A 24,325-nucleotide genomic window follows, 5' to 3' on the forward strand; every position below is an offset into this window, starting at 1 on the left:
TTTACCCTTTTTAGTTGTTATTGTTTGATGCAAGTACACAGTTGAATCCCCTCATTTGTGTGTGTGTGCAGCATGTGTTCAAGCTGGAGCAGGAGGAGTACATGAGGGAGCAGATCCCCTGGACTCTGATCGACTTCTACGATAATCAGCCCTGCATCAACCTCATAGAAGCTAAGATGGGCATCCTGGACCTGCTGGACGAGGAGTGCAAGGTACTACTTTATCTAAGCCAGTACATCATATGTGGGGAAACGAGTAAGAGCAGTAAGAAGGATTCAATAAGGGGGTTCAAGAGAACAAATTAACACACTGTTTGTTAAAGGGGACCTATCATGCAAAATGCACTTTTGTACGTCTTTTATACATGAATATGTGTCCCCGGTGTTCCAGGGAACTCACCAAGTGTCAGAAAACACAACCCTCTCTATTTTCCTCCATACCCAAATCTCTAAAAAAGGGGCTATTGGGCCAACTCCACCAATCAGGAGGAGACAGCCACGGCCATTGCCGTTCGAAAGCGCTGGAGACGCTGTAGTACATATGCCAGGCCAGTAGATGGTGCTGTTCTCACTGAATCTGCCCTTGCAAAAACAGAGCTAAAAAATGTCAAATTGAGCAAAATGAGGCATGGCTAAAATGCATGATCTGTTTGGTATTTTGAAAAAAAGAAAGTATAAATATGCCTTATATAGGTATGGTCCTACACTATATTATTCAAATATAGCATGATAGGTCCACTTTAAGTCAGGGGTTAGGGTCAAGCTTTTTAAACGCTAACATTTAATTGAGTTACAGTTACCATTGGATATATACAGGGCAAAACGCGATTTTGAATTCCTCAAAAAGTTAACAAATGTCCAGTTGAACTCAAGGAAGAACTGAATTGGTAGTTAAGGACACAAAACACTTTTTTGGCCATAACATAATATGACAAATTCACACACATTTCTAGTCAAATAAAGTGATAAATCTCAGATAGCCATAGAAATAAACTACAACTTTGCTGCTTGGCGGATGAATACAACCACAAGGCAATCGTTTGTAATGTTTTGATTTAGGGGCAGGGAGAGTAAGATTATTTGTGTCCGCCCATGACTGATATTACTTTGATACTCCTCACCATGAATGAAACACACTTTAGATGCAGAGAGATTTGTTTCCAGCACATGACCGACAGAGCAATGTGTTATTCCTATATCATGATTTATTTTATAAAATCATTATATCTCCTTGAAAGGTCTGTCCTAAAAAATGCATTTCATCCGTTTGTTTTGTTTGCAAGACAGAAATATAAAGAATAAATGGCTTGGTCCCACCGTTAGTCTTCTAATCGTTAGTCTGTCTTTCAACAAGAGTCTGCATTGGCACACAATGACAAATATATACATTTACATAAGTCTTGCTCACCTATGAAAACTGCTGGTGGGAATAAAACTTTCTCATCAATATAAACAAGCAGGAGAATTAAAGTGAGTCCGAGCTGCATATTAAGCAGAGCATTGTGGGTGGTGGTTGAACTTCTCCCACGTTCTGCTTTACATTTTGTGACTGTCGAACTTTCAGTGCCTCCCACCACACTAGACCTGAACACCTACAGAGTTCACCCGACTCTGAAACCTAGTATGAAACATTGACAACTTTATGGCAAACAAAATGAAACTAAACACGCTTTTTCAGTCGTAGTCAATTCACAGTTAGATGGCATGTTTTCATTGTGTTGCAATTGCTTTACACGACTATGGCTGACTCCCATTAGTAGATTAATAGGTTGACTAATTGGTTGTTCATGTCGCAGTCAGCTGAGTCTTTTTCTTGTTGATTTATCAGTAGTAATTTGTAATACTTTGTATGCTGAATGACTCATTTCCAATAAAAATATTCAGCACATCTCTGGTAGATGCACATTTTAAAGTGATGCTTTTGCATGATTGCTTGTTGAGAAACTCACATTTGTATACATAGTCACTTGTTTTTGTGCATTTAAATGGTCTGCAGAGGCTAAAATCCCAAAGCTCCCTCCATAGGTGCTGCAGCACAGACTGCGAGTAATATAAAGCACGTTATGAACAATCAAGCATGTGAACATGTCACAGTAGAGGCACAAAATACAATTAAGAAACCTTGAAATGAGCATAATTGGGCCCCTTAAAGTTAAGAAAAGCCCCAAACACAACTTAAAGGGGACCTATCATGCAAAATGCACTTTTGTACGTCTTTTATACATGAATATGTGTCCCCGGTGTTCCAGGGAACTCACCAAGTGTCAGAAAACACAACCCTCTCTATTTTCCTCCATACCCAAATCTCTAAAAAAGGGGCTGCAACGGATCTGATAAAAACTGATCCAGATTTGAACACTGTCCTGACGTCAGGACAGTGGCACTACGGCTATTGGGCCAACTCCACCAATCAGGAGGAGACAGCCACGGCCATTGCCGTTCGAAAGCGCTGGAGACGCTGTAGTACATATGCCAGGCCTGTTGATGGTGCTGTTCTCACTGAATCTGCCCTTGCAAAAACAGAGCTAAAAAATGGTCAAATTGAGCGAAATGAGGCATGGCTAAAATGCATGATCTGTTTGGTATTTTGAAAAAGAAAAAGTATAAATATGCCTTATATAGGTATGGTCCTACACTATATTATTCAAATATAGCATGATAGGTCCACTTTAAGCTAATGTTGGGCAAAGGTTTGGTTGAATGTATATGAAATGTCGAGATCAAATTTAGATTTTTGAGTTAATATTCAGGTGGAAACCAGTGTAGAGTTAAGGCAGTGCTTATATCTGCACCATCGACACACTTTCACAGCGGAGCAGGTTTACACACAATGCTGACTAATCTCTCTGTGGCTCTTAATGACTGCAAGGTCGTTTTACAAGCTGTTGACATTTGAGGTGGTCCACATTGCTAACATATTTGCAAGGTAATACAAACACAGAATGGACAACTCCTTTGTCTTGTTGGTGAAAAAAGAATCAGAAAAAGACACACTTGTGGGATGAAATGTAATGTAATTACAATGCTTTAGATATGTTTAAATGTTCATAGTATTTCTGTATTTATAAGCAGATGGTTATACATATTTTCTTACTGTTTGTTTCCACTGTGTCTTCTCCCTTTCTCCACCAGATGCCCAAAGGTACGGATGATTCTTGGGCTCAGAAACTTTACAACACACACCTGAAGACCTGCTCCCTCTTTGAGAAGCCACGCATGTCCAACCGCGCCTTCATCATTCAACATTTTGCTGACAAGGTGGGCTGCACTAACCAGACCTCATAGTGTTGAATGTGGTTGAGCTACTGAAGGAAAGCTCAGCAGAAAACACAGATCGGCTGCAGTGGCTGCTGCAGTGCTGGGGTTATTTTTAGCATTGCTCGAGGACAGATGACTTTTTGTTATTGTTGTCATTGTATTCACACTAAAAGCTTTACTGCAATGAAATGTTTAGAGTACATGTGTTTGACTGGTTTAATCCAGTGCAATAAAATAGGTTTCATATCGTTTAAAGAGTGTATGACTCAGTGTTACTTTTAATATCCCCACTATAAGGTTACATGATTAACAGGCGAAGTCTAATGTAGGCTTTCCAGTGAAGTCCCCGCACATTAAAATAGGATTCTTGGAGATATTTCTGACCAGACATTTGCAAGGGTTGATGTTGTTATATTTAAAGACATGTGCAGTAAGAGTTAATATCTGCACATGAGCTAATGGGAATGCTTTACTGTCACTTGCTAGATTAATAACATGTTAAACCAAGAGATAGAAACCTTTACCTTTTTATAAATGAACCCTAAACATTAAGACATAAGAATATACACCTTTCTTTGGGTTGGATGACACCTAAAAAAATGCAAGGGAGAGTAGCTAAAATGTCCTTTCTCATCAGAAATGAAAGACATGGATAAATCCCACTCACTGGTTTTATAACACACACTGCTCTTTTGTTGCCGAGCAGGTGGAGTACCAGTGTGACGCTTTCCTGGAGAAGAACAAGGACACGGTGAACCAAGATCAGATCAATGTGCTGAAGGCCAGCAAGGTGAGGAGTAAAGACACACTTCTACATTACATATATATATTCATAAAATCACTGTTAACATCTACATTTAAGGCCAGATCTTAACCAGATTTACGTGCAGAGAGCTTTTTGAACACTGTACAACTCGAATGCTATGAAGCGTCCACTGAGATCAAAGCCAAGAGGCCTGTAGCTAATGGTTGGCTGGTGCACCTGGTGTGTGTGGGGGGAAATAAAAAAACACTGTAATGTGTACTGAGCAGAAGTCCCATCTGCAGCCTCAGGAAAGCAGCGCCCTCCTCTGGCCATGTGGAGGTAGTGTTGACGTCAAAATGTATGACAATTGGTTGATCCGGGATATTTAAATTCAGAGAGGTTCAGGTTTTATTTACAAATCATAGACCGAGCTGAACACACACACGAACAGTAAGATGCAGTAAGAAAATAACATTAATATATAAATGAATGTAAACAAAAAAAACTAGAAGGCCCCTCTGCCTAAATGTGAAAGACTTATTAAGCCAAATTAGCAATCCATGCACATCAGTTGTATGTGTTCATGTGTAGACACAATAGGGGCCTAAGCCTTTAAATCCTCATCGCTGTTTTATTACACACACACACACACACACACACACACACACACACACACACACACACACACACACACACACACACACACACACACACACACAGGAGTTGTGTGTGTTGTCCAAAATGCTCAAAGTGACTATCGACTGTTCTCTCATAGACTCTAACAAGAGCAGAATTGGGTAAGGGTTAAAAAATACACTTTGCGCTAAACACTAACATCATCACTTAACACACACACACACACAGTGCACACATACACACACATTCTAATTGGTGTGTAGTCCTAATGTTGGCAAGGAAATCAGTAAGATTTAAACAATCGGGATTAAACGGTAAAGAGCTCTGAAAGAGATTTAGTCTAATTACCTTTTGTTTAACTTCCCTGCCAAGCGTGTGTGTGTGTGTGTGTGTGTGTGTGTGTGTGTGTGTGTGTGTGTGTGTGTGTGTGTGTGTGTGTGTGTGTGTGTGTGTGTGTGTGTGTGTGTGTGTGTGTGTGTGTGTGTGTGTGTGTGTGTGTGTGTGTGTGTGTGTGTGTGTGTGTGTGTGTGTGTGTGTGTGTGTGTGTGTGTGTGTGTGTGTGTGTGTGTGTGTGTGTGTGTGTGTGTGTGTGTGTGTGTGTGTGTGTGTGTGTGTGTGTGTGTGTGTGTGTGTGTGTGTGTGTGTGTGTGTGTGTGTGTGTGTGTGTGTGTGTGTGTGTGTGTGTGTGTGTGTGTGTGTGTGTGTGTGTGTGTGTGTGTGTGTGTGTGTGTGTATTCATCTGTCCTTGTACAAACCCTTCCTCAACTGTCAGAAAAATAACTGAGAACATAGATGTTTTGTAAAACATCTACATTAACATGCAAAAAACAAAATGATGATTTTAAATATCCTCGCTATGAATCGGGGTTTTTGGGATTACCCTTCGATGAGAAAAGAAATTCCTGAGTTCCCTATAAAGCTCCTGCTGTTGATAAGCCATTCAGCTGTAAAGACAGTTAAAGGAAAATTCTGGTTTATAACAATTTGGGTTTTATTTTTGTTGTCTTGGTTGTGATTTCTCTCAGTATTGATTACTTTGTACTAACAAGGGGTACAAAGCAAAGGTTTTAAACAGTTTAGCCCAGGGGTGTCAAACTCAAGGCCCGGGGGCCAAATCCGGCCCGCGACTTCATTTTCTGTAGCCCCGCAAGAGCTCTGAAAGAATATAATATGTTTATTATACGATTACATGCCGATTTACAGAAGCACGTTGCCCATAAACTACATGTCCCACAATGCATCTCTCATTTGACTTTTTTCTTAGAATTTGACTTTTTTTTCAAAATGTTACTTTTTTTTCTTTCTTTTTTTTAGAATTTGGCTTTTCTTTTTAAATCATTTTGTGACATTCTCACTGAAGAGACCTGCAATTATTTTCCCTAGACTTCTGCTTTCAGACGTAGTTAATTATGAAGTTATTACCCTATCCCATAATAATCCAATGCAGAGGCAATGATGTAATATAATACATTATTTTATATATATTAAATATATATATATGTTTTTTTATATAGTCTTAAAGTTACAACCGGCCCTTTGAGTGCAACCATAACGCTGATGTGGCCCGTGATGAAATTGAGTTTGACACCCCTGGTTTAGCCAAATGATCGAAACCCAAAGTAAACACACCTGAAAATATTGCTTATAATCCTTCATTTCACAGTAAACCTAGCGTGTGCATCACTACGGTAAGTGATGTGATTATGATGAATCTGTACTCCCCGTGGAGAAGGTTGAATATGCTGTAAACCAGCGGTTTTCAAAGTGTGAGGCGCGCCTCCCCTGGGGGGCGCCAGAGAGCTTCAGGGGAGGCGCAGCTTGAGAAAAAGAACAACGAGAAAAAGACGAGTAAAGTGACACTTGCACACTTTTGGCTGTCTGTGGAGACTGTGGGTTCCCCCACCTCGCCAAAAAGGCTGTAAAAGTGCTCATTCCCTTCACCTCCACCTACCTGTGTGAGTGCGGGTTTTCCACATTGACTTTGATCAAAAGTAAGTGCCGGTCAAGGCTGCAGCCAGAGGATGATCTGCGTTTATTCCTGTGTGCATCAGAGACGCAGACTCATTGTTCCCACTAAAGTAGGGGTGAGTGTAATAAGGAGGCAAAGTTAACGTTCAGTGTGTTGCCGGGAACATATAAGGATTTATCCACGATGTTTTAAATGTTTAAAAAATATGTGTTGAGAACACCGTGCGAAAATATACGTCGTGCTGCAGCTAGATGTGCCTGTCCTCTGTAAGAAGGTGTCGGCGACTGACATGCAAGGAAGAACGGCTGTCCACAGGCTGTTCCAACTTTAACAACTTTATTAACTTCCATGGTAGTGAATTGAACATGCTATTGTAATTGGGTGTGTGGTATATTTCCATGCACGCACACGCATGTTCCACAACACACTGAACAACACTCTTGTCCGATCGCTACCAGTGTCCTTGCGATCTTGTTATAAGTTGAGACCATTCGGGCTTATTCTAGAGGGGTGCAAGGAATAGTCCAAGTAGTGGGGGAGTTTTATACAACATGTTTAAAACATAAAGATAAAAATGTTTTAAAAAGTTATTGTTTAATGTTTTAAGGAGGTGACGCTACTCAGCCAATCAAATCGGTGCAGTCAGTGAGTCAGCACGATAGATTCAAACACACACACAGAGACGAGACAAGAGGAGAGAAACAGTCTTCATTTGATCTTACTGGACCTCTTTGAAATGCAATTGAATACCCCTGCATTATAGCAACAACAACAATAATAATAATAATAATAATAGCAATAATAATTGGGAGGGGGGGCGCCGCTGTTCTTATGTTCTCTGAGGGGAGGCTCACCTTCCCACACTTTGAAAACCCCTGCTGTAAACAATTCGATTTGGCTCAAATGTAGATTTTCTTCAACTATTTGTTTTTAAAGCATTTAATTTAATTTTTTTAAATCCGGAAACATATCAACAGTACAAAGAAAAGTATTATTTTACTTCAATATTGAAGTAATTTGCTTTTATCAGTAGGGTTTTAGTGGTGGCCATGTATGCCTTGTTAAAACAATTCAGAGGCGCCCGACTAATCGCTGCAACAACAAATGAACCCTTTATATTTCATGTAATGATAAACCAGGCTCAAATTTGGCTAATTGGAGGTATTGTTAAAAACCTGCAATCGTCTTGCTACTCGTTTCTTGCCACAGTGGATTAAGTCCCAGATCTAAGCAGATGGCCAAAATCTATGAAAAAAACCCCAGGTGCTATAAAACAGGAACTTTCTTTAAAGGGGACCTATCATGCAAAATGCACTTTTGTACGTCTTTCATACATGAATATGTGTCCCCGGTGTTCCAGGGAACTCACCAAGTGTCAGAAAACACAACCCTCTCTATTTTCCTCCATACCCAAATCTCTAAAAAAGGGGCTTCAACGGATCTGATAAAAACTGATCCAGATTTGAACACTGTCCTGACGTCAGGACAGTGGCGCTACGGCTATTGGGCCAACTCCACCAATCAGGAGGAGACAGCCACGGCCATTGCCGTTCGAAAGCGCTGGAGACGCTGTAGTACATATGCCAGGCCTGTAGATGGTGCTGTTCTCACAGAATCAGCCCTTGCAAAAACAGAGCTAACATTTTCAAATTGAGCGAAATGAGGCATGGCTAAAATGCATGATCTGTTTGGTATTTTGAAAAAAAAAAAAGTATAAATATGCCTTATATAGATATGGTCCTACACTATATTATTATAATATAGCATGATAGGTCCACTTTAAGTCTACGCAGTTAAATACTCTAGTGTGTAATGGCTCCACTGTACCCGCATTGCTCGCACTGCACTGGGACCTGCAGAACACTCAGTAGACTCTCCTTCCTGCTGACGTCTCCCTGCAAGTCTAATCAATACAGTGCATTGGAGAAATCCCTGATGCAGAGATTTTCCATGATGCATTGCTATCCAGGAATGCGATCAGACAGATACAATTCCACCTTGTGACTGTTTCCCAACCACAGACATGCTTTATACGTCATGCACGTATCATGTTCCTCCCATCCATTTCAGCCTCATCATTAGTCTGCCTGGTTTTTCCATCTTCTTTTCAGTTTTATATTGTGATGTGTTTTAAAGTTTTTAAAGGGGAAATACTGATTTGTTTTCTTTTAATGTCATTGTGTCTCCATGTGTTGTCCATGTATGTTTGGTTCTGTCCTCATCATGACAACCCTTCCCTGCCAGCAGAAGGTAAACAGAGGCGTTCCTTCAACGCTGGTCCGCCTGTAGCTTATCCGTTAGCTTCTTTTCCTTTTCCCCCTCTCTCTCTCTGGGGTTATTATCACTCTAACGGCCAGAGGAGATTTAAGTTGTGTGTGTGTGCATTTGTTTGCTGCATGGGGAGCACCAAAGGCACTCTGGGAGAAGAAAAGGGGATTCAGATAAGAGACAAAGGAATGAGGGTATTTTTATGTTTTCAGAGCGATGCCGAGAGCGTGCAGCACGTAAAGCCTTTGTTATCCCGCTTTATGACGCTGGCCAGAGAAGCAGCATGGCAGGAGGAGGACCTGAACATAACACAGCATCCTCCTCATATAACCTCACAGTTATATGGAACATGACTGATGTGTGTGCATCATACATGATACTTTTTATGTCATAACCTCATGGCAAGGTAACGCCTTGTACTCATATATGGCCACTGCATATCGTGATATATGAGAAAGCATAACCCTTCGATTTTTCTTTTATTGGCTTTTAAAAACATTATAACAACTCTTTGACTGTAAATAGGTTTAACAATTGCTAATCAACAAATCATCAATCTACTCACTTTAACTAAGATGAATTAAAGGGATACTTCACCCACATTTATATCAATAACACTGCGTCTGGTGTTACCTTCAACTTTTTTTCTCGCATTCCATGGTAAATAATGAATCCACAAACGGAGACATTTCTGAATGAATTCAAAAATTCAAAAATAAAACTATTACAAAATATAAATGTACAAATTCTCATACAACTCGTGCAGTACTTATCCTATCTAACCAAACACATGCATTTTTTGCTTAAAACACCTACACTTGAGCACTTGACAAGTAGGACACCTGCGTAACATTGACACTTTGTATCCAGATGTGTTTATAATAGTAAGGTTTTAGGTTCATCAAGACTAGTTTCTTCACAAATCCATATAGCTGAGCGCGAGTAAATGATATGATCATTTTTGGGGTGAAGTTTTCCTTTAACTCTCATGTCAATCTTAAACCTGATAACTAAACTAGATTACGTGATTACTTTAGACATTTTAAAATGATCGTGGTTCTCAACACTCAAGTCAAAAATGTAAAGGCTTGTATGAAATGCTCAAATGAAAACTCTCATTGTGCTCGGTAAGGCTGTATGAGAAATCCATACGCATGCCATGTACTGTAAGAAGATACTGTTAGGTACTACAACCATAGCTCTTATATAAGCATTGTAGTTGCACTGAAGCTTAATCTAACATTACATCCAGAGCAGAATGCTGTGTGGTTAACCTTTATTTCAGTAAATCAATAACGCCTGCCGTGTCTAACGCTGCCATCAGCTGCTCTGTTTGTGACTGTGTGTGTGCTGCTGTTCCCAGTTCCCCCTGCTGGTGGAGCTGTTCCAGGACGGGGAGAAAGCCACCAGTCCCACGGGCCAGGGCCCCGGCAGCGGAGGACGGACCCGCCTCAGCGTCAAACCTACCAAGGGCCGCGAGAGCAGCAGCAAGGAGAACAAGAAGACCGTCGGATGCCAGGTTCATATTCAATTCAATTCAATTCAAATGTATTTATATAGCCCAATATCACAAATCACATTTGTCTCGGAGGGCTTCACAAATCAACAAACACGAATGACAATGTAAAAACAACAAACATATCTGAGAATATAGTCAAATGACAAGATAAATGTGAAAGTACCAATGAATGGGTACAAACACAATGACACAAATACAGTTAGAATACAATCATTAATATTCCATAAAATAAAGGGTCCATGAGGATGTTTAAAAGGGAGTTTAAAACCAGTCCTAACTGTACGCTGTACTAAAGAGGAAACTCATATCTCCTCCAGTGTTTGAGTTTATTGGTTTGTCCTGTGTCCATACAGTGGTGGAAATTAATTAATGTACTGTTCTTAAAGACTTGAGTATTTTAATTGCACAAATTGAGATCAGTTCCAGTGCGTGTTGGTAGAGATCAGAGCACATTTCAAACATATTAGATGTCCTCTTTACCCACATGCCTATATTGTACAAATGAATTGGCACTACTTACTGTATGTCTTAATACATTAATTATATTTAAAGTGAAAACACACATGGATTTGCTTCAATGATTTGACAGCCTAGTTAGAAAATACCAAAGTGTGATGATGATGGTGGTGGTGATGATGTAGCTGATGTTGGTGGTGATGAGGCTGATGATGAGGATGCTCTCTTGTAGTTCCGTAACTCCCTGGCAATGCTGATGGAAACGTTGAATGCAACCACCCCGCACTACGTCCGCTGCATCAAACCCAACGACTTCAAGTTGGCCTTCACGTGAGTCTTCCTCTTTTCTGTTAATATTCTGTTGTTGTTTATATTCTCTAAACCACCACCTTAGCTCAGGTGTAGTTCTTGGTGGTGTAATTGCCTGTGGTTGTCTGTTGTTGGCAGGTTTGATCCTAAGCGAGCGGTGCAGCAGCTCAGAGCCTGCGGAGTCCTGGAAACCATCAGGATCTCTGCTGCAGGGTTCCCCTCCAGGTGCTGATGCATCCACGTCTACTGTTTCCCTTAGACTCTTTAATATGTTATATTGTATTTCACCGGGCATACAACATTGTTACAGACAATAACCTTTGGAATATAATAGAAAAGAAAGTATTGGGTTGTGATTATTATCGGGGGAGAGTCACTTTTATATTTCAAATGCATTTCACAGCTTTACACCGTACTGTATGCATGTATTGCAATCTTATTTGTATTTGGTAGTTAGCATTTTTTACCTAGTTAACTGTTTTGTGTGTGTGTGTGTGTGGGGTGTGTGTGGTGTGTGTGTGTGTGTGTGGTGTGTGTGTGTGTGTGTGTGTGGTGTGTGTGTGTGTTGTGTGTGTGTGTGTGTGTGTGTGTGTGTGGTGTGTGTGTGTGTGTGTGTGTGTGTGTGTGTGTGTGTGTGTGTGTTGGTGTGTGTGTGTGGTGTGTGTGTGTGTGTGTGTGTGTGTGTGTGTGGTGTGTGTGTGTGTCAGATGGACGTACCAGGAGTTTCTTCAGCCGTTACAGAGTGCTGATGAAGCAGAAGGACGTGTTACCTGACAGAGGTTGACCTGCAGAAATGTTCTGGAGAAACTGGTGGAGGTCAGACCATCTGCATTTCTACCTTTTACTTGTTTCTTAAAAAGGAAGCATCTGTATTAGTAGTTTTCCAAGGCATATCAATCTTGAATATGTTTCAAGTCTTTTGTTTTGCCTCTTCTATGCAAAAACAGTGGCAATAAACACTCAGTAAATCCGTCCCATTTAGTCAATCTCACCCTGTCTTTCTCCTGACCTCTGCCTCTCTGTTCCTCCAGGACCAGGATAAATATCAGTTTGGTAAGACCAAGATCTTCTTCAGGGCCGGCCAGGTGGCCTACCTGGAGAAGTTGAGGGCAGATAAGTTGCGTGTTGCCTGCATCCGCATCCAGAAAACCATCCGCTGCTGGCTGGAGCGCAAGAGGTATCTGCGCAAACGCAGCGCCGCCATCACCGTCCAGAGGTTCACCAGAGGATACCAGGCCCGCCGGTGAGTGCCCCCTGCAGACATTCAAACAGAACCATCATATGCACAGATCGTGTGTTTGTTTTATAACAACACATGATCGTTGGGTTCGTTTAGCATGAAACACTTGAAATAACTAAAGGATAAGTTAAAAAAGAAAGTAGAAAGAAAGTGAGGTCATAGAAAACTATTTCCGCTAAAAAGTTAGCAATGATTGAATCAGACCGAAACATTTCAGATGTGTGTATCTCACACTGCACTGTGACTTTGATTCATGTACCTTTTTGTTATTCATGTTTTATTATCTTTGCTTTTAAATCAGTGTTTTTAAAAGCCATTTTATAATATGTTTCTTAAGGCTCTTAATGTCCTTCATTGTTGTAAAGCACTTTGAATTGCCTTGTGTTGAAAGGTGCTATATAAATAAACTTGCCTTGCCTTATAAAACAATGCTGGGTAAACGTTTTTGGAAATATTAGGGCAGTTAAATAAGGTTGAAATACTGTACCTTAAGTCCTTAAGTTTAAATGTTGAAATACATGTTGACGTGTTTATCTCTCGTCTCCTCAGCCTCGTCAAGTTCATGCGTCGCACGCAGGCAGCCACCACCATCCAGAAGTACCAGAGGATGGTTGTGGAGAGGAAATGCTACCGGCAGAAGCAGGCTGCTGCTCTCCTCATGCAGACCCTCATCCGAGCGTACATGGCCCGGCAGATGTACCAATCGGTAAGACACACTTCACAACATTCTGAAGAACATGTTCAACATAACCAGTGCTTATTGAGTCCTGAGGAGAAGCTAATAAAACCTTTGCTGATGCTTATGGTGCAGTTTACCCCCAATCTGTCTTTCACTTCAACTATAACAGAGAGAAACACACCTAACATGAGCAGGAATATTACAAATAAGAAATCTTTAGCTTGTAGGAAAATCTGAATATATTGGACTGTGCAAAATCTATTCATGTGCTCTTATCCTCCCTCTGCTTCTCCTTAACTTTTTCTGTGTGTCTGTAGTTGCTGCGGGAGCAAAAGGTGGTGATCATCCAGAAGCGAGTGCGCGGCTGGTTGGCTCGCTGCTGGTACAAGCGCTGCCTGGAGTCCATCGTCTACCTGCAGTGCTGTTTCCGCAGGATGAAGGCCCGGCGCCAGCTGAAGAAGCTGAAGATCGAGGCTCGCTCAGTGGAGCACTTCAAGAAGCTCAACAAGGGCATGGAGAACAAGATCATGCAGCTGCAGAGGAAAATCGACGAGCAGGTGAGATGAAGTTTTGAGGCCTCGTATTGATACATTTGTCCTCTTTTGTGTGTTTCACTTTTCTGTTTTGTGATCTGTCTTTGGCCTCAAGAAAGAGAACCATAAGGTGGTCAAAGACAGGATGGTGGGTATGGAGACTTCCTACACAGCGGAGAGCGAGAAGCTGCGTACAGAGGTGAGCCGGCTGCGTGGAGTGGAGGTAGACGCCAAGAACAAAGGCATCCGGCTGAGCTCGCTGCAGGAGGAGCTGGAGAAGCTGAAGACGGAGCTGAGTACCACTCAGAAGGAGAAGAAGACCATCGAGAACTGGGCCAAAACCTACAGGGAGGAAATGGAGAAGGTAAGAGCCGATCCATCTGTAGATGTCCTGATCCTCCACTTCCCTCTGCAGTGTAGTGGTACATGTTTTCCGTACAATAGCAGATTTCCATATCCAGAACTAATTTTAGATTTCCCCAAAAATGTGTTTATGAACTCAACTTAAAGGCATAGTTCACATTTATTAAGATCAAAGTATCCCGTTAAAACCCTCCTCTTGTTTCTCTCCTAAGATATAGCTGTCCTGTTTATAGTTTAAAACTAAGTTCAATAGACATTTCTCCCAACAAGAACAATTTCCCATAGTTTCTTGAAATTGTTTTCATAAATATGCATATTTGCACAAGAGGAAAAAAAGTGTTTCCCCCAATTTAGGAGGCAAAGCGAACCAGGGGGAAATGGGCACATGGTGGGCCAAGTTGCTCTGGGGAAGGTGAGCACTGGAGATAGGGTAGAGTAGTGTCACTGCACTGTGTGTGTGTGTGTCTGAGTACTGTGTGTTTTTGTGTAGTATTTCTTTGCATCACTTTTGAGAGTTGCTGTTGGAGTGTTTTTTACTTCTTGGACTATATAGATATGTTTATTATGTTCAAGATGATGACAATTCACCTTGATCTATAGATTTGATTAAGGGTTGTTGGTTTCTCTCCGTGTGTGTAGATGGTCTCAGAGCTGAAGGAGCAGAACGGCACGCTGAAGAAGGACAAGGACGACCTGAACAGGATGATTCAGGAACAGAGTCAGCAGATGACAGGTTTGCAAACATCCCCACATAGATCCTCCATCCAGTCATCCATAGACATGTAGTTGTCTCTTAAACCATACAGCATGCTTATTCTTTTGTATCTGCTTCTTCTTAATGTTTTCTCCCTCAGAGAAAATGGCTCATGCGATCGTACAGGAGACCCAGCAGCTGGAGACGGATCTGAACGAGGAGCGGTCTCGCTACCAGAATCTGCTGAGGGAGCACCTGCGCATGGAGGAGAAATACGACGACCTGAAGGAGGCGATGGCTTCCTCGGTGAGAGACACACAGTCCATATTACGAGACATCTTTATGAACATTTGTAGACATTATGTCAGTGTCACACAACTTCGTAAACAGCTAAAAACACTCAGACAACAATATTTTTTTGATCCATTGGTGAATATTTGTCTACATTAGATTTGCATTAGAACAGCAGAACATAACATTGGTAATATTCTGCACTTAGCTGCCAACTGTCTGAAGTCATATCACATTAAATCCCTATTCTATTTCGCATTCTTATTATCTCTTGTTCAAAATGTGATGTTTTCTAAATTAGAAAGCTTGTTTTTTCTCTAATCTGCAGAACGCCTCCAAGCCTGGTCACAGGAGAAAAGATTCCACGCACAGCAGCAACGAATCAGAGTACACATACAACTCAGAGTACGCCGAATTGGAGGAAGGTTCCCGTGCTGCGGAAGTAAGACTGTTTGCATTTAGTTTGGTTGTATTTTATAAGAGGAAACACCTGGTTTCCACTGGTAGTTGCTGCTGATAAAAGTGGCTTTTCATTTAATGATATCCCTTTAAATACTTTTCATTGTGCCCATGCTCTGTCCTAACATGTCTGTGTGTGCAGGATGTGACTCGGGGAATCGACACCTCGCTGACCCTGAAGCTGCAGAAGCGCCTCACCGAGCTCGAGCAAGAGAAGCAGTCTCTGCGCAACGAGCTGGAAAACAAAGAGGACCAGTTCCAGCGGGCTAGAGCCAGGGTACAGACCCCCCCCCCCCCCCCCCCTGGGCTCTAAATATATCATATAAGCATATCAAATCAACACCTAGAGTTATCTCATTCTAGCGTGCTAATCCATGTTGAAGGATTTCTAACGTACACTATTAGTTGTATGGGTCCTGATGAAAAAGTAATAAAAATAGACATATCTACAGTAAGCATGTCATGAATAGGAAGTACAAAAAGGGTTCTCTTTTACATAATTTTAACATCACTTAAAGGTGGGGTAGGTAAGTTTGAGAAACCGGCTCGAGATACACTTTTTGTTATATTCCATGGAATGCTCTTAACATCCCGATAGCAATGAATATCTTAAGTGCTTTGACAAAAAATCCATAAAAAAATGTCATCTGTGGAAGCCGTAATACTGTAAAAAGTACGACCAATCATCTGAGCCGGCCCGGCTAAAATAACTGGATGGCCTACCTGCCTGTCAGCCTGCCATCGGGGCACAAACTTATCTCGTGCCCTCATTGGTCATGTGCGCGTTTGTGTGTGTTGGAGGAGGGTCTCTGTAAGGAAGCGGCAGATTTTTTCCGGTTGTGTATTTTCAAATTCTTGCGCACTCGAGCTGGTTTCTCCAAAATTACCTACCCCACCTTTAATTCATTAGTTCATTAATTATTTAGATGAAGATATAAACAAAAATCGAACCACCTTTTTCTTCCTTCAAGCCGCTTTTTAATTGCCCCCATGTTAAATGAAGCTGAATTAGGTATTACAAACGTTGTCACTGTACGAAAACCCTCTTCATCGCCATGTTTTGCTCCTTGTTTCAGGATGACGTTGAGTTTAAAAAGGCTCGCGGAGCAGAGCTGGAGTACGAGTCACTGAAGGTAAGCTACCAGAGGAGAAGAGAGTGGAAACATTAGCACCTTTTCTCTCACCGACCGAAAGCCAGACACGTACTTATTAGAGTAATTCCTGCCTTAGCTTCAGAAAGCCTCATTTGACACTTACTTACTTACTGTGACCCACCGACACTGAGTCTTTTCACTCCTCAGCGCCAGGAGCTGGAGTCGGAGAACAAGAAGCTAAAACATGACCTGGTGGAGATTAGGCGAAGCCTGCTGGGTAAAGCTGGTCCAGGCGCCGGGGCCCCGGGCTCCCCAGCCTACAAGGTGGTGTTGGAGCAGCTGAACTCCTCCTGTGAGGAGCTGGAGGTCCGTAAGGAGGAGGTGCTGATCCTGCGCTCACAGCTGGTCAGCCAGAAGGAGGCCATGCACCACAAGGTAGAGCAACGTGTGACTGTGACTGTTTTCAGGGTGCAAATACAGGAAGTACATCCATATCACGACTGAGGTGGAAAAGACCCAAGGATCCAGAAAAGCCGAGTATATTGCCACTTTAGATTAAACATATGGCATCTTTACGTGGTGCTGTTGTCTTTCACAAAATGAAGCTAAATGAAGGAGGATGGCAGCCTGCTTGCTCACATGTTGTGTGTGTTTAACTTTTCACCCATGTCTGCTTCTGTTTGTTAGCACAAGATAAAAAAAAAAGAGATCACTACATTTACATTTGGCGAGTGATCCTAATCTCAGATTTCTGAAGTAATGTGTTATAAATAAATACTTTTCTCATGTTCATGTATTAAAAAAAAGCATGAAATCTGAGACTTCCTTTCTAGCTTTTAAAGCAAAAAATGGCGAATGATTAATAGAGTATACCTTATTTGACATTTGAACAAAATGTAGTAGTTGATTGAGGGTCAAACTAAAAATGAAATCACGTTGATGTTCTCACTGTAAGTAGTTTTGTGTTTCACTGCACCGTCTTTTTGTCTAACTCCTGTCTCAACCTTCTCTCCTCCATCCACGCTCCCCCACAGGATGAGAAGGTACAGTTACAAAAACTGCCTCCTGCATGACTGTTTAGCTCTGTGTCACTGTGTCACTGTGTTTCTTGCATGTAAACCTCATTTGTTTAAAGATCTGATCCAACTTTGAATTTGATATATTATATATATATATATATATATATGTTAGTTAGTCTGTTTTCTCTGTGCAGCTCTAACACCACCACTGCTAGGAAAAATTCTTAAGTAATTCAAGTAATTCAAAATATACACTTAAATACTTTAAACAACTGTTCTCCTGGTGGTTGTTCAATAGTAGGGATTCCCTTTTTTCACTTGCTGCTGCTCAAAAGTATCTCAACAGCGCTAATGAAGTCAGTGTAGCATAATGTGGCACGAAAGCCGAATAATTAATAAAAGGATTATGAAGTCTTGTTTTTTTATGTCAACAGATTGCTGTAATATAAACACACAAAGGCAAAAGCTAAAATGTACGCCAGGCTTACACAAAAAGTGCTTTTTAGTATTACGTTGTTAGTGTTTCTCAAGGAGTTCTCATACAACAAGTTTAAGATTTAAAAAAATATGTTGTGTGTTTCATAATTACATGGTTTTCTTATAATCTGTTAATTATATTTTTTAAGAAACTAGGCAATTTCCAAAAATGTATGCTACACATTTCTTTAAAACTGTGATTTTTCAAAAAAAGCTTGACACACATTAGACTTTATGTGTCGGATTTACTGTCCATCATACGACATATATAGGTTCTAATATGTTTTTGTAAATTGTGAATTTCACATTTCATCTCAGAAGACAAGAATCACATTTTGTACACGAGTCCGTTTGATTCCCACCTCTTACAGCTACACAGATATAGATATTCGTGTCCCCAGAGTCTTTCATGCTAACACATGATCCTTGTCTTTACATCAAACTGTCACACGGCGATCACATGAACCTCCCTCAGACATTATGATCATGAGTGACCTTAAACCCCCCCCCTCATGTCTGTTGAAAGCTAGTAGAAGTCGCCCCGCTGTGAAGCTCCCTGCAGATAGACGGCTGTCACTGAGGCGTCACTTGATTTCTTGTCAGTGTTTCATCTGGGGGCTGATGATTGTCAGAGTAAAAGGACAGTGGTAGCCGGCAGCCGTAGTGCAGCTGGCAGGGAGTCCGCAGCACACATGCTGACAGCCCTCAGCACTGTGAACTAATCATGACTCCATTATCTTTATTCATACACCTATCTGAATGACACTGGTTCATGATGCACCTTTGCCAGAGGTTGTATGAGCCTGGTTACTGTTGTAAATGTGGTGTTCCCTTTTCTAATGTATCCCCTTTGTTTATCTCTGTGTAGGAAACCATGACCGAGCCTTCAGTCTATGCGGAGGATGTTTCCAAGCTGAAGGACTCTGATGAAATCAAGCAAGCCTACGTAGGACTTAAAGACACCAACAGGTACTTTGTTACAGACAGTACTCCTCCTAATCTCCAGATCCATACATTCATAATTAGGTGTATTTCCATCCATATCTTTTTCCAGTTTGAGCTTAAAAAAACCGAAGTGGAAATGCAGAAAATCCGAAAAATCTCCAAAGATTGGCAAAAGGTTTTTGTTTTTTTCACAGACATAACATAAATAGGACGTACATGGAGATGCTTAAATAACGGCACCTGTTTTACATCAGGGTTGGTCATTCATGCCCTCTTTGGACACCAGAAGGACATACAATGAACCATTATGATACTAAGAACCAGTGCTTTGGCAAAAAGGGTTTTTCAATGTGTTTTTTCGGGCGGAAGAAGTTGGTGTGAAGCAAACTATGACAAAGTGTCTCGTAAAAAGAGTAAGCGAATAAATATTGACATACACGAAGCATTCGACTGAAACCTTGATGTAGCTTCTGCTCTGCTGAAGAGACGGATCATCACGATAGATTAGCACAACGCTCCACATAACATTTGATGTAACCTTCATCACATTAATACATAAAACAAACAGAAAGGTCATTTTTCAATCAGGTATTCTACTATTATTCTATTCGCTTTTTTAATTACGTCATCAGCCCCTTCTACTGCAATGTTAAAAAAGTCTTCCCACTGGAAAATTGGCGCCATCTGCTGCTTATCTTAAGAAACCAACTACTAAGAGGTAGTGGATCGAAACAAGAATTTATTCACATACATTTGGAAATGTTCTTGACATTTTGTGAACATTTGCAACACATTGTAATGCCTATAGTTGCACAAAAGCATGGCAGGTGGAGGTGACATGTTTGTATAGTGACACAAGTACGATGAAAGATAATAAATGACAAACAAAATTAAATGTATTTAATGGAAGTGTGAATTCACTTCACCCAAATCCCATCATATTTTGTATCCAAATGTTGTGTCTGACTTGGCTCTTGCCCTATCATTGATATTACCATGCTATATACATTAAATACATGTGTGTGTGTTTGTGAACACTGCCTTGTCCTGTGCAGATCTCCTAGGTTCATGCGTAAGCCGTTGGAAGTCAGTGATCTCCTGAGTAGGCTGAGGTAAAAAAAAAAGCAGACGTGGCCTATGCATCATGGGACAGAGCATGCATGGCCACGCTGATGCAAAACCAGAGTGAAAAAGACTCTAAGATTTGTTTTACTGAGGCTGAAACAGCTGACTCTACGTCGTCGTGCTGATCAAAGCTTGGGTAGCTGTTTCTGCGCTAACAGCATGATGAATAACGAAGCCGCTCTAGCTACAGTTCAGGTCGGACTTAACAGACAGTTTTAACCAGTATTTGAATTAAACAAATGTGCTTTGAAGTCAGATTTTAAGATTCTTCGTTTTGCATGGGATCTCCTAGTTAAGCATGAGTCTCTCAAACAAAGATGTATTCAGGGGCTTCTGGTCTGTTTTTGGAGATGCTGCAGAACACCATTTTTAAATGCAGTGTTTTCTAAATGTGCAGCATGACGGCATGGAAAGGTCTGAGCTTCAAAGGGTTTCATGTAGTCTTCAGTTGTACTTTAACCTTTATTAACACATAGATTTCAACCTGACTTCCTCACTCACTGACTTGCAGGCAGTGTTGGGTTGGATGCTGTTGTAGCAGGCCTCCTGTCTCAGCTTTATGGAATGAGTTTGGCATAAATCCTGCATGAAAACCCACTTTTCTCTTTGTTTGTCCAAGCAGAGATGCACAGCACACATTAAAGGAATTACATTTTTTATTTTTCTGCAAGGAACCATCATGTTAATATTTATTGTCTCCATGTTTTTAAATGCATGTCATCTCATTGGTCTTGAAAAGATGCACATTGTAAGATGGCAAAGTAAACACATATTTGATATTGTACACACAATAGCTAGCTAACAGAAGACATATTCTCTGTTTTTAGGCAGAGTTTTTACAATACTGTGCATCACTGGCTTAATCTCTCTCTTTTTTACATGCTACTCACTTTGCTTGTGAAATTATTAGTTCAAAACAGACATTAGTAGAAATTACTGCATTTGAAAAATAACCTGAATCCACGGTTATCAGAATATTTTCAAAAATATTTTGTTAGATTTTATTCAAATTACAGATTTATTTATATCACAGTCTGCATGCATATTTGTCTCTACAGTCACATTCAGTACACCTTAAACTCCAGATAATATGACTTCAAATTGGACAGTGTTTGAACATACACACATGCAGACACTTCAGATAAAAAGCAGACATGTTATTCTTGTTTTGCACACTTCTCCCCAACCCCACCATCCCGCTTCTTTCTTGTTGTCATTGTGTTGTTCATGTTCCTTTGTGTTGTGTCGGTCAGATCTGCCGCTCCAGACCTCCACAAGCTGAATGAGGACGGAGAGCTGTGGCTGGTTAATCAGGGCTTAAAGGAAACCATCAGGTGTTTTTATTTGAGCATGAAGCGTTTGCCTTCTCACAGGAAAGGATGTGTGCTGCTGTTGTTTCTTCATTCATGTACTTCCTCTTTCTTTCGCTGTATCAACCGGTCAGAGTTTTCTCTCACAGCTAACATTCAAGGTTATCCAACTTAACAGTTTTACGACGTATACTGAGACGGCTTGTTTTACGCAGCGTCGCTCCGCCAGCCGAACAGCCGATCGCCCCGCCTACACTGCGTTACTATAGTTACTACCCCAGTTCCTAAACTGTAATGGAAACTCAGCATAAAGTGAGCCTGGCCTAACAAGGCCTAACCATACCGTACTAAGCCGGGCTAGGTCCTGCAGTGGAAATGCGCCACAATACACTAACGCACTTTCTTTCTTAACAGCGACTAGGCAAAAGTCTGTTGTATTAAAGTGTGTCATGTAGTCTACTTAGGTACTCTATATATTTGTGGCACAACAGAAGATTTTCACTCTTCCCCACACAGTTCTTTACATGGTTGTTTTATCCATAGAAAACTCCCCATAGAAGCTGCATTATTTAAAGTAATTTATAAAAAAAATTGAATTGTTTTTCCCATTTGTTTATAACAAAGTGCATCAGACATTGCCTCCATCCTTCCACTAACCTTGTTTTACTCACTTATGACAGCCTGTTACATTGTACAGTATCATGTTACTCTATTTACTGCAAAGATCGTAGAGAGGGAGTAGATCAGTTGTGTTTTATCACTAACGTCTTACTAACTAATGCAAAAGAAGTCAAAACAAGGCGGGAAACCCTCCTTATTCCTGACATTAAAAACAAACCCTAATAATCCCTCAATCTTAGATATGCTCTCAGCATATTTGAGAACAAGTGTTCATCGAGGCTGAGCTGCTGGTAATGTCTGCACAGCATGCTCCTGCGTCACCATGCTGTGGTGACATCCTCTCTTACTGTCATCTGAAGTTTCATTCACACAATAACGCTGATTTGTTTTCCCCTTTTCTCCCATTTGTGCCCTCTCACACCCTTTCGTCTATCCCACTCCATCTTCCTCCTCACTTTTCTCTTCCCTCATCCCTTCGTCTCCTTTCTACCCTCCTTCCTTCACCCCCCCCCCCCCTCAGGTTACTGGAGCACCAGCTGCAGACTCAGCGGCGAGGCTACGATAACGAGGTGGAGTCGTTGCGTGGCGAGCTGCAGAACGTGAAGGAGGAGAACAACCGCCAGCAGCAGCTCTTAGCCCAGAACCTGCAGCTGCCTCCAGAGGCCCGCATCGAGGCCAGCCTGCAGCACGAGATCACCCGCCTCACCAACGAGAACCTGGTACGCCGAACACACACACACACACACACACACACACACACACACACACACACACACACACACACACACACACACACACACACACACACACACACACACACACACACACACACACACACACACACACACACACACACACACACACACACACACACACACACACACACACACACACACACACACACACACACACACACACACACACACACACACACACACACACGCAGGCAGAGGAACAGCGGTAACTCTAACCCAGGGGTGTCCAAACTTTGGCCCTCACTCAGCAAATAAAAAAAGTACAATGACTTAAGTATAATAAACTTCTGCTTGTCTTACTTCTTAAATATATATGTTCAAATATATTACACAAATGTACATAACAACCTTGAAATATACCCTTCATATTTCCCCTTATGATAAGGGGTTAGGGAATGAGCTGCCAACAAAAGTAATGAAGCCCTATGTAGAGCTGGAATGTTTTTTTCTTAAAGCATTTTCAAGTATCAAGAATAATTTACCTACATTGGATTGACTTTTCCAACTTATAACTTAACTTATGAGGCAATATACCTCTCCTCCCAGACTGGCCCAGCCCTTCGTATATTTTTCTGTATGTGGCCCTCGGTAAAAAAAGTGTGGACACCCCTGCCCTAACCTGTACTGCAGTTTCAGTATACTTTTCCCTACTTTCCGATAGTTGGTATTGCTCAATTGTCAAGAGTCTAAAGTTGACATTTTGGGAAATATGTATGTTGGCTTGCTCGTTGACAATCGGTTTAGAGAATTGTCTCTCCCAAAATGTCATACCACTACCTCAAAGATGAAGCCTTTAAATCTGTTACACATATTATTGCCTTCCAATTGCAGCAAAGATGCAGAAAGTGATGCTTGTTGTGTCATCTCAGTTTGTTCTTAGTTAATGTCAGAAAATGACTTGAATGCTAGTGTATTAGCAAGTTAATGTATCATCTTTTCTCTTCTCAAGCACAACAATACTTAGGGGGACGACTCGAACTGTGCAAAAAAAGGCAGAATTACTGTTTACCAAAGTCCTTCATATAGATGGCATAAGATATCAACATTTGTTATATACAAAATATTGCTTTCAGCTGTAAGGGAATTGCTGCGTTATTCCTGCTATGCATCCAGAGCACAATCTTCAGAAATGAAAAGTAAAGATTGGTAATACATCACTCTGGTGCCTTTAAACCAGAATCTACATCTACATACAACGACATATGCATACAGACTTAGTGCATCACAAATGCAGTTATATTGTGATGATTATAAAAAAGAGAGTGACAAACTACCAGACAGTTCTGAATGACAGTTACATTTCATGAATCATGGGTTGGTGGTTTCCTTCCCACCTGGGTCTCCCACTGAAAAACTGAATCAGTGTCACACACACACACTCATCTGCGTGTTGGGTGTCACCTGACAGGAGCTCCTGGCTGAAGACCCCGAAGCATCCAGAGAGGCTCGAGTCAAGATTTTACGACGGATGGTTGTATGTAGAGTGTGTGTGTGCGCGTGTGTGTGCGTGTGTGTGCGTGCATCTGTGTGTGTTTGCATGTGTCAGAACTAACGGATGTGT

The 24,325-nt window shown here is 41.2% G+C and overlaps 1 protein-coding gene across 1 annotated transcript in view; it reads left to right on the forward strand.

The window, feature by feature from the left end:
- The window catches only part of myo5aa (myosin VAa), a 66,378-nt gene that overhangs the window by 32,910 nt on the left and 9,143 nt on the right, over nucleotides 1-24,325 (forward strand). Inside the window, 22 exon segments of the mRNA XM_034116643.1 lie at nucleotides 72-212; nucleotides 3,132-3,257; nucleotides 3,964-4,047; nucleotides 10,239-10,394; nucleotides 11,083-11,180; nucleotides 11,298-11,384; nucleotides 11,867-11,882; nucleotides 11,884-11,935; nucleotides 11,938-11,975; nucleotides 12,191-12,402; nucleotides 12,949-13,105; nucleotides 13,396-13,635; nucleotides 13,727-13,975; nucleotides 14,614-14,707; nucleotides 14,829-14,974; nucleotides 15,288-15,401; nucleotides 15,561-15,695; nucleotides 16,495-16,551; nucleotides 16,720-16,947; nucleotides 17,547-17,555; nucleotides 18,877-18,977; nucleotides 22,530-22,728. Of these exon segments, the coding sequence (XP_033972534.1) occupies nucleotides 72-212; nucleotides 3,132-3,257; nucleotides 3,964-4,047; nucleotides 10,239-10,394; nucleotides 11,083-11,180; nucleotides 11,298-11,384; nucleotides 11,867-11,882; nucleotides 11,884-11,935; nucleotides 11,938-11,975; nucleotides 12,191-12,402; nucleotides 12,949-13,105; nucleotides 13,396-13,635; nucleotides 13,727-13,975; nucleotides 14,614-14,707; nucleotides 14,829-14,974; nucleotides 15,288-15,401; nucleotides 15,561-15,695; nucleotides 16,495-16,551; nucleotides 16,720-16,947; nucleotides 17,547-17,555; nucleotides 18,877-18,977; nucleotides 22,530-22,728 (2,739 nt within the window).

Source organism: Trematomus bernacchii, unplaced genomic scaffold, assembly GCF_902827165.1.
Source record: "Trematomus bernacchii unplaced genomic scaffold, fTreBer1.1, whole genome shotgun sequence".
NCBI lineage: Eukaryota > Metazoa > Chordata > Actinopteri > Perciformes > Nototheniidae > Trematomus > Trematomus bernacchii.